The 10,321-nt window shown below is 46.7% G+C and overlaps 1 protein-coding gene, 1 non-coding gene and 1 pseudogene across 5 annotated transcripts; 1 reads left to right on the top strand and 2 right to left on the bottom strand.

The window, feature by feature from the left end:
• Positions 1–1,713: 1,713 nt before the first annotated feature.
• Positions 1,714–3,392, bottom strand: LOC9641790 (transmembrane protein 56-B). Of its 4 annotated transcripts, XM_002970998.2 has the most exons (8): positions 2,964–3,391; positions 2,794–2,879; positions 2,576–2,714; positions 2,434–2,508; positions 2,240–2,361; positions 2,077–2,152; positions 1,943–2,002; positions 1,714–1,899 (listed from the first exon to the last, which is right to left on the bottom strand). In XM_002970998.2, the coding sequence occupies exons 1-8, from the start codon at positions 3,081–3,083 to the stop codon at positions 1,768–1,770; spliced, it is 810 nt and encodes a 269-aa protein (XP_002971044.2). In that variant the 5' UTR covers positions 3,084–3,391; the 3' UTR covers positions 1,714–1,767. The 4 variants fall into 4 exon arrangements, with proteins under 4 accessions (XP_002971044.2, XP_024531953.1, XP_024531955.1 ...); XM_024676185.1 differs by having other exon boundaries at positions 1,714–2,002; positions 2,964–3,392; XM_024676187.1 differs by having other exon boundaries at positions 1,714–2,002; positions 2,794–2,890; positions 2,964–3,050.
• A 199-nt stretch (positions 3,393–3,591) lies between these two features.
• Positions 3,592–3,664, top strand: TRNAR-CCG. Its single transcript has one exon. It is a non-coding gene; the product is annotated as a tRNA-Arg (tRNA).
• A 44-nt stretch (positions 3,665–3,708) lies between these two features.
• Positions 3,709–6,636, bottom strand: LOC9642354 (annotated as a pseudogene).
• Positions 6,637–10,321: the final 3,685 nt, after the last annotated feature.

Below are 10,321 nucleotides of genomic sequence, written 5' to 3'. Positions count from 1 at the left end.
TCGAATTGCACGATCCATAAACTCAGGTATATGTATACTTCTTGTATGCTGAAATTTCGTATCTGGCAATTAGCTCAAGTGTGATGCTTTTCAAAGGGTCTCAACATCAGGCAGTGTCATGGAATTTGTATAAAAAATCAGAGAAAATACGATTAAAAATGTAGACCAGCCCGCCCGTTTCACAGCACATTTTTTTGTTGATTGAGTGGCATAGACGCCGGCCGGGTACGGCGGCCCTGGCCACGCCACTGGAGAAGCGCCATGGCCCACAGAAACGCTCCCGCCACTGCGTACGGACACCACGACGTCACCGGCCACGTCAGTGTTTCGTCACCGCCACGTCGGACGGCATTGGAAAACCAAACAAAACGCTCTTCTATTTTTCTTGGAAACTTCATAGTTTTGCTTGGAGTGTTATCTAAGCGTTTCCAGTTTCCAGCGAGACATTTATATCGTCGGCAGCAGAATTTCATGGGCTCTTTTCTTTATTGTTGGAAAGAGGGCGAGAAAATAGAATTCAAAATATCGGACTAGAGAAAATACATTACAAAATACTAAGTCAAGACAATACAAAGAGAGCCCATCGATCATTGAGTGAGGTCATTCCAATCATGTAGCGGATCCCTCAATCATTCAGGAAATGGCAGCCTCTATATTCTAAATCCAAGCGTTTGCGAGAATATGCCGGGGTCAGCCTGTTTGAACCGAGCATCTTGCCGGCATATGCTTCTGTCTCCCTAACGGTGACAGTCCGCACGGATCTCTGTCATCTTGACTGACGGGCGGCCAGGCTTTAGCCTGCTAGGTAAGAAGAATCTTAAGCAGCAGATCTACGAGATTCGATTCCCTATGATACCATTGGCATCATTCTCTCTACCTCTACCAGTCAAAAGCTGTCTTAGATAGTACCGGGTACGCTGCCGGTTTAATGTCTTATGGGGTGGGGTGTACTGGAGGCAGGCCGCTACTGCACACCCCCAACTTGAAAACTTACAAACAAATCCCACTCTACATTTTTGTCCAGAATGTAGGATCTCAGTGGGGTTTTGTACATGAGCTGGATTTTGCCATAGTATGGCAAATATGTTCGTATTTTTTTACTGAAAGAAACATGGTCCAAAACAATTGGATTACCTTTTGGGAATCAAATAATAGTATTCTAAGCATTAAAATGGTGCTGGTACATGGACAGATATGGTAATGTCTGAGGTTGATGTTCTGATGAGCCAGACCAATTTCCCAAAGGGGAAAGGTACAAATGTGCTTCTTCTTGAGCAATGGAGGAGGCAAAGTGTTTAACCTGTTTGCTGGTGGGGTACCAGAAGCAGCCACTTCCAAAAAAAAGGGCTCATGTCTGTTGCAACTTTAAAGGCTCCTGGAGACTCTGAGTGGATGGATAGATGGATGGATTGGTGCTTCTGCTGCTGCTGGAGGTGGAGAGATCAAAACTTTAAGGCTTTGAAACAGAGCAGGTTTTTGCCTTCTTTTCAAACCTCTGTTTCTCCTGATTTTTCTGGATTTTAACAAGAAAGGCAAAAAAGAAAAATGCAGCTCTGGCTTCGATGCAGTCAAAGTTCTTATAAAACTAGTCAAAAGCAGCTTTAAAAAGAACTAATCATTATTTCCCAAGGTGTTTAGCCTGATTACAAATCACATTTTGGATGACTTTTGTCCCTATTCAATCATAGTCTTACAAATGCCCCAAAAGAACAATGATTCAAATGGACACTGCTAGGTTAATTCAAAGGGCTGTTCACACTATCATATTTACTTTTGTTTCTTCTTGAAAGCCTTGACAACACCCAGTGAAATCTTTCGAAACCATACCAGGTTCATCAACGCCAGCAGAGGCGGCGCGATAAACAAGAAATAAAATCCAGCATCGTGCATTTGTCTCACCTGTCAAGATAACGAGTAAAACAACAATTACCAAAACGCTTACCTGATCAAAATGGAGGTAAATATGAGTGAAGAAGTAGACAAAGAGCAGCACTCGAAAGATCTAGAACAACACAAAGAGAAAATCGCAAAAGGAGTCAAGATCTTTGGTGGTGGAGGATGATCGTAGTAGTGTACCAGCCATGTCAGGAAAAGTAAGATCCCATTGAGGAGGTAGGCGTTTGATCCACTTTGGCCAGCAGTGCTCAAGTACCTTTTGCAACCATTGCGATAAAACACAAAGTTTGATTCGCGATGTGATGGGTGGGAGGAGGATCGATCGATCGAGGTGATCGCTTACCATCTCAAGTTGACGAACGGAGTAGTGAATTCCGAGAAGAGGACCAAGTAAAGATAGATGTGCGCGTACCCACTGTGAAGAGCCAGAGCTAGCGAGGCGATAGAAAGGCCGTGATGGAGTATCTGTGTTTATATGGACACAAACAAAGATAAAATATTGAAACGCTGGAAAGATTTGGAAGAAAAGAAGCTTACGTAAACCCATCCTCCAAGATCCGGATAGCACCAAATTATCATCGAGAGATCCGCGATGAAGTAGCCGATCGAGAACTGCATTGCAAGATCGAGGAGTTTCAAACGCTCGCGCAAAGTTATGGAAGCCTTTGATCCAACTTACACCAAGAACAGCCTGAGAGAAGATGGTGCTACGGAAGACCACGGGCCCGTACGGGGCAGCGTCGGAGAAGAAATCGCTGTACACAAGAAGGTAAGCGGCGATGGTGGACACAACAATCGCGTGCGCGGTTGAAAATCCTCTAAAAAAGTTGGTGACAAAATTGGTGAACCAAGAACTCGGGATCAAAACTTGAATGTAAGTGGCGATCACGAACAAACCTGTTGCTCCACTCGATTTGCTGCCGCCTCGCGAGGGCTCGGTACACCTTGATCTGCGAGAAGCTGGATTCCATGTTGTCGTACACCTATCCAAGTTCTTACATTTTTGAAGCTCTGCTCGTCACCACGATGAAAGGAACAAACAGAGAAAACAAGAAGAAAAAGCTTACAGATTTGCAAAAGACGATCCCCACAGCTATGGACGCCAGCCACAGCAGCGGCTCCGCCAACCGCCCACGCTCGCCAAAAACCTCCCACATCTGCCGATTGAAGAGCTCCGCCTTGTCCATCGCCGCCCAATTCTAGCTTCCAGAGAGAAACTCGATCGATCGATAGATTGCAAGATCTCTTCCACTCTCCTCTCACTCTCTCTCTCTCTCTCTCAAGTAGTAGTAGCAAAGAGGGTTATGGAAACTGCTAATCGTGGATGAGGAGATGGGCGCGACTTGTTCACGATCTGCCAAGCTCCGGCGAGAGCCCAATTTTTTAATCGCGATCCAGGCGCTGCCGCAGCCGGGGATTCCACCGTCGTAGACGAACAAGTAGAAGTGGGAGACCGCCACATTTTCTTTCTTCTTTTATTCTCGCCCCACCTTACTCCACTGTAGTAGATTGGAAGAATGGGAGAAGTTTTTCAAAACTTGTGGGCAAAAACGCAGCAACGTCCTTTTCGCGCTTGGTGATAGCCCCGGAATATTCTCCAGAGCCGGCACAGTCAACGGCACTATTGACACGTGTCAATCCCTTACTATTGGCAAAAGCCCTAACTTCGTTGTTTAGATCGTGATTAAATGTAAAGCGCTTGTAGCTCAGTGGACAGAGCGTCTGTTTCCGGAGCAGAAAGTCGCAGGTTCGATCCCTGTCTGGCGCGAATTTTAAGATCTTTAAAAGGTTGAAGCCCTAAATATCAGAGAATTCATTGAAAATCTTCTAAAGGTTGGGTTTTTAAAATGTGAGTTCTCTATCGCACCTCGCTCAAGCTTGGAGCGCTCTCCCTGATCTCGCGAGACCCTCCACGATGGTGCTGTAGCTCACGCCATCCGGATCACAGCCTTGGCTCCTCATCCTCTGGAAGAACTTGAGAGCATCATCGATGCGCCCCGCCTTGCACAGCCCACCGATGAGCGCGTTGTAAGTCGAGACGCTCGGCGGACAGTGATCTCCACCGCCGCCGCCGCTGCTCATCTCCTCCACCATCCTCTCGGCCTCGGCGAGCCGCCCGCAGCTACAAAGCCCGTGAACCAGCGAGCAGTAAGTCACCGCGTTTGGCTTGCATCCCTCCATCGCCATCTCCCGGACAGCCTCCACGGCCTCCTCGATCTTCCCCGCCTTGCACAGCCCGTTCACCAGGCTGCTGTAAGTCACCACGTCGGGGCGGCACCCTGCTCTAGCCATGGCTTCCATCACGCTCCTGGCCTCCTGCGTTCTTCCCAGCTTGCAAAGCCCGTCCACCACCGTGCTGTATCCCACTACGTTGAGCCCACACCCGTCGCTGGAAGCCATCTGTTCCATCATCTCCAGCGCAGTGTCGATCTTCCCAGACTTGCACAGCCCGTCGAGGATGGTGTTGTAAGTCACTACGTTGGGGTCGTGGTCGCTGTCTCGCATCTGCTCTAGAACCTGATGAGCGTTCAGGACCTTGCCGGACTTGCAAAGGCCGTAAACAAAACTGCTGTAGGCAACCACGTCCGGAGCACAGCCCGAGGCCTTCATGCGCTCGAGCAGCTGCTCGGCCTCTTGAAGCCTTCCGAACTTGGAGAAGCCATGGATGACGGACGTGTACGTGAAGAGATTCGCCGTCTTGCTCATCGTGTGCAGTAGCTCCTGAGCCTCGGAGAACCTCCCGGCTTTGCATAGCCCGTCCATGAGCGTGTTGTAAGTCACAACATCGGCCTTAACACCGCTCGCGGCCATCGTTTGGAGCAGAGAATCAGCCATCTCCAGGTTCTTTTCCCTGCAGCAACCGCTGATCAGTGTGTTGAAAGTAATGAGAGTCGGACAGCAACCTGCGCGGATCATCTCCTCTAGTAGCTCCAGCGCCTCTCCAAGCCTCGCGGACTTGCACAGCGACGCCATAACCTTAGTGTACATCAAGGCATCCGGCCGGAGGCCTCTCGAGATCACCTCCTTGAGGAGTTCCCGGCTTTCTTCCACCTTCCCTGCCTTACAGTACCCGGATAGAAGAGTGCTATACGTTACCAGATCCGGAGTACTCCTCCCGCCCCTGGAGATCATATCTCGGACTAGCTCTTCGGCTTCGTGCCACCTTTCTAGCTTGCAAAGTCCCTCGAGCAAACCGTTGTAGCTCACAACGTTAGGCTGGATCCCCCTGGCAGCCATCGTTTCCAGAAGCCTCTCGCAGTCACCCGGCCTTCCCTGCTTAGAAAACCCGTTAACAAGCGCGTTGAAAGTCACAGAGTTTGGCGGGCAACCTGTTCGATCCATCTCGTCGACAACGTCGCTGGCTTCGCTCGATCGCCCAGCTCGACAAAGAGCGTCCACAAGCACCGTGTACATGACCACCGTCGGCTGGACACCCTCGACTCTCATCACCCTCAGCCACTTTCGAGCGTCGGCAAACCTCTCCTGCCGCGAGTAGCACTTCACCAGCGAGGAGCTAAAGATCGAGAGAGCCGGAGCAGCGCAGCCGGATCGCCGGGCCAGCAGCCTCACAAACTCTTGCGCAGTGCCGGATCTTCCGGCCTCACAGAGCGCCTGGACGACGGCATTGGAGGTGTCAAAGTCGAGCGAGCAGCCCCGAGCGATCATCTCCATGGCAAGCTCGTAGCCATCGTCGGCCATGCCATGCTTGCACTTGGAGGAGACGAGCACTGTGTAGATCGCGGCGATGAGCGGCGAGTCCCACAGTCGAAAGTATCCCACCGCGGCGCTTACGTCCCCGGCCTTGCACAGCGCGGAGATTATCGGGAGATGGGAGTACTCGTCGGGCTGGAACGAGGAATCCACCATTCTTGCCACGATTTCCAGCGCCGCGACGAGATCCCCGGCCTTGCAGTAGCAAGAGATGACCATGTTGTGGGAGAATGCATCGCTGGGGCACGACTCGAGAATCTGGCGCGCCTCTCGAGCCCTACCCGATCGCGTGAGGAGATAGATGAGGCAGCCGGAGGAGAATCTGGTGTGGAAGAACCTGGGGATCGTATCGGCGGCCCAACGGAAGAATGCGAGCGCCACATCGGGATCGCGGAGCCGCCGCACGACGCTCCCGACGACGTTCGATGGCGTCGTCTCGTAGCAGGCGTAGGGGACGAGATCAGACTCCAGCTGCGGCCAGGGGCGCCCGCTCTGGAGCAGGCTCGCGATCTCTTGCACCGTCCTCTTCCATCGCATCGAAGAGCCCGAAGAACCCTAGATTCCCTTTCATCTGTGGAAGATTCTGCTATCATTTTGCCCTTATAGTTTAGCGGAATATACCCAGAAAGCGGCCGAAGGTATATTCGTTTGATGGCTTTTCATCTTAAAGACGGTTGCTTTGCAAAAACCCTAGAACACAAATGAGGGGGAAGAAATGGGCTGTGGAGCATCGAAAGAAAGCGCGCAGTCCGCCGCCATAGATCCATCCCCGATCGGTGACAGGAAGAAGGGCGCGATTGCGGCAGTGGACGGCGAGTGCTCGGATCTCCGCGGTAATGGCGGCGACGATTTCGACTGCGACCCCGGGGACGATTCGTCCGCCGCGGCTAGGGCTTCCAAGGCGGTGAGCTTGATCGTCAGGACGTGCTCCCCGGAGCGGCAATCTAGCCCGCCGCGGCAGGAAGAGGAGGAGGAAGCGCGGGGCCAGAGCGACGAGGAGGAGGAGGAGGATGAGGGGAATCAGGGAATGCTGAAAGCCGAGAGGGAGAAAGAGGATCATCACGGCGATCTGGAGGAGGATGGGAGTTCCGAGACGATTGTGTCGCCGTCGAAGTCCCCGGATCTGGCAGCGCTGGACGTGACAGGGAAGGATTGCTGCGGCCAGGGTGTGGATGATATTCTGCCCAAGGCCGCGGCGGCGGCGCTGGAAGCGATCGTCAAGAGCGCCGAGGATGACGTCCAGGCCATGAAAGTCGTCGCGGCCGTGGCTGCGGTGGGGGACATTCTCTTCGGTGGCAAGGAGGAGACCGAGACCAAGATCGAGAAGTGCCAAACGATCGTCAAAACTCTTGCCGAGGTTGATCCATCGATGCTGTGATTCTTTTCTTTCGTATGGTTTGGTTCTTCGTTCTAAATATCTTTAGCTTTCTTTTTCTCCAGGTGGATGCCAATACGATCAATGGATTTTTGAAGCCGGATCAACAAAACTTTCGTTTTCCAGGTGCTGAGAACTCAGCCCTGCCATGAACAAGTAAGCACGTAATGCATAAACTCTACTAGTCTCTCTGTGGCTCGCTTCCCACATTCTACTTCTTTTCTACGTCTTGCCCAGGACTTCCAGCTAACAATCAACCCGACGAGATCATCGATGAGCACAGCGAGAACGAGAACGAGAACATCGACAGCAATTCCCCAAAGAGCAGCTTCCTCTTCGACTACTGCCAGAAGCTAAACAACTACAGGATTTCGCCGCCGTCTACAGCGTCGGCCTCGTCCTCCGAGGCCGACACACTGTCCATGGTCCAGGATTTCCTGGAGGAAATCGACCTCACCAAGGATTACGTGGAGCTCCCGCCCACGCCTAAAGTTTCCTCAAAGTCCAAGAACAGCAGCAAGATAAAGCAACTCACTTTCTCAGATGCTGTGATATGACATCAGAACCAGTGCCATTTCTCAATATTTTCAATCTTATGAGTTGAATGCACTGGCAATTCTAAAAATAATTCATTTTTCAATTATAAATCAATAACCACCAATATTTAAGAATATTCAAGCATTTTATGGGAAAGATAATAATTATTTGTAGTTAGAACCCAAGTAAAATTAAATATTAATTATAATAAAAATATATATTTGTAGAAATGGAATATCTAAATTTCCATATCCAAAAACCCTAGCTTATATTTAGTGTATGGTTATTAATATTAGTATATAATATTATAATCATATATTTGGACTTCACATCATTCTTTCCTCTCAAAAGAATTGAAGGCAATCAAAGTTTTTTAGTTGATAGGCTAGAATTTGAAGGGACATTAAGAAAAGGCATTAGTGGATCTGTAGGTGGCATCAATTTATACTTGCACATACATAATTTTTATAGGATTGACCTATGCCAAACTTTATAAACTTCCAGTCCAATTTATTGCAATATTTGATATTGTCCCTTCTATTGAGCAAGGAGTTTCTTAAACAAACCATATACTATAAAATTGGGGAAATAGATTAACATAAAGTTATTCATTTTGTACTCCGCAAATGAATGATGATAAAAATTATAATACCATTGTTATCTCATTTGTATATAGATTAAATGTTTAGCAGATTTGGGCTTGGACAAGTGGAAAAATACTCATCAAATATTGATCCTAAAACTTAGCATCAATAACTTGTGATAATTGCAAAAGTTAATTCAACTCCGTTAGCAATATCAAATCTTAATTATATAAGAGTTTATATAGTGAAGCACTAATAAAACTCTATATTGATAAACATGTGTGAAAATATGATATATCCCCAACTAAGACGTTAAAATGTAAAATGCCTCAACCATAAATGCATAATCATTATTTGAGAGAATCCTTTTTAGACAAGAATGTTGAAACACTAAGCAATTGAGGAAAAAGTATCCAATAGTAGTTGCAAACACACTAATAAAAGCACTAACTTCTATCTAATGAATCAAGTAATTATAAACAATAATGATGTATTCATTGTCAATAGTCAACCCTAAAAAAGGCCCCTAAATCAAACACTATCAACTAAAATGGATAGGAAATTGTAATTAATTCCAACTGTTCTTTTGTAGCATAAGGGGGAGTTTAACAAGCTTAACACTAAACATAACTACACACATACCAGATAATATCACATTGCATCTTTAATTAATATAAAAACTTTTGCAGCTTCACAATCACACAATAATGTCTCATATGCCCGTCTAGAATAAAAAAATCATAGCATAGAGAAAGCGTGGAATAAAGATTAAAAGCATCACTAACTATAAATGATTATCAAACTTTATTCTTACAAAATAAAGAACATCATATTGAGAATGTAAATGCTAAAATGACAAATCATTAACAAGTCATTAGAATTTTTAAATCCATCACAAAACTTTTGGATCCATAACCCAACTTTTTGAGCCTTACGAACCTTTTTGAGAGAAGGTAAATCTTATTTTGCACTTTATGGATATTGGACATCAAGTATAGCAATTGCAATGACACTAAAAAATCCATAGATATTAGAATAATAGATTTATCAAGAATAGAAAAAAAGAGCAAAGAAGGGAGAAAAACTCGAGAAAGGGCATTAGTATCAACTATAAAACTCTCTGAGTGATGAACAACCTCGAAATTATATATCTAAAACTTCAAAGCATATTGAACAATATGATTAATTAAGCTATTTTGCTTCAATAATGAAGTAATTGCAACATGATCATTTTTTAATAATATTCAAAAATTATATAGATATGCATGAAGTTTCTCAAAACCCAAAACTACTATTAAACACTCTTTTGCCATAGAGTAGTTGTACACCAAAATTAAAGGAATTGTTAATAGCTCTTTGAAATTTATAAACACCCCCTCATAGTCTATAGACAAGATAAAAGATGATATTAATAACTTTAACAATGTTTGCAACAATACAATGCAATTAAAAAGATGATTAATGAAACGATTGAGATATTACACCTTGTCTAAAAAGCGATGCACATTATTCATACATTTCAAAGTAAGAAACTTGAGAAGATCCACAAGTTGTGAGACACAAAATCCCTAGGCCCCAAAGTGGAGCCGAAATGGCACCACGTGGTAGTGGCCGAAGCGAAAACCAAACGAGCATAACACGTTTGGACTAAAAGCTCCAACTTGAAAGGTTGAGAGTGGAAGTGGAACTCCCAATAACGTGCTCGAGGAACAAGCACAAAACAAACAGTAAGTGAGTCTCTAGAAAAGGGACACAAGAGGACCCAAGATGGAGTCCGAGATGAACCCGAGATGGAGTCCGAGATGGACCGAGATAGAGTCCGAGATGGACCAAGATGGAGTCCGAGATGGACTGAGATGGAGTCTGAGATGGACTCAAGATAGAGTCCGATATGGAGTCCAAGATGGAATCCGAGATTGGAATCCGAGATGAAGTCCGAAGTCGAGATCGAGACCGAGACCGGGACCAAGACCGAGACCGAGACCAAGTCTAAGCCCGAGTTCGAGTCCGAGTCCGAGTCTGAAAGGGTGAAAGCCCAAAGCGTTCATCTCCCAGACCCTAGGGGGTTTGGTGAGCTCCAAAAGTATAGTAGGGGGGAAGACTCTAGTGGAGCCAATTTGGCTAGGAAAGATTAGTTTATCCTAGGAAGGTTGTACCCAAGTGTTGGGTGATGGGATAACCACTGGGAAGTCCAAAACTAGAGTGAATACAGACTGAC

This window comes from Selaginella moellendorffii, unplaced genomic scaffold, assembly GCF_000143415.4.
Source record: "Selaginella moellendorffii unplaced genomic scaffold, v1.0 SELMOscaffold_16, whole genome shotgun sequence".
NCBI classification, from domain to species: domain Eukaryota; kingdom Viridiplantae; phylum Streptophyta; class Lycopodiopsida; order Selaginellales; family Selaginellaceae; genus Selaginella; species Selaginella moellendorffii.
The sequence above is the reverse complement of the archived record's forward strand: the minus strand, read 5'-3'. Positions and strand labels throughout refer to the sequence as shown.

What these genes read in the sequence shown, in the direction of transcription:
- LOC9641790 (XM_024676185.1), bottom strand. Translation starts at nt 3,083, where the DNA reads ATGGACAAGGCGGAGCTCTTCAATCGGCAGATGTGGGAGGTTTTTGGC. An exon ending in TCTCTCAGGCTGTTCTTGGT is followed by an intron (nt 2,509 to 2,575) that starts GTAAGTTGGATC and finishes CTTGCAATGCAG; the next exon opens with TTCTCGATCGGCTACTTCAT. An exon ending in CCGTTCGTCAACTTGAGATG is followed by an intron (nt 2,153 to 2,239) that starts GTAAGCGATCAC and finishes TGGTTGCAAAAG; the next exon opens with GTACTTGAGCACTGCTGGCC.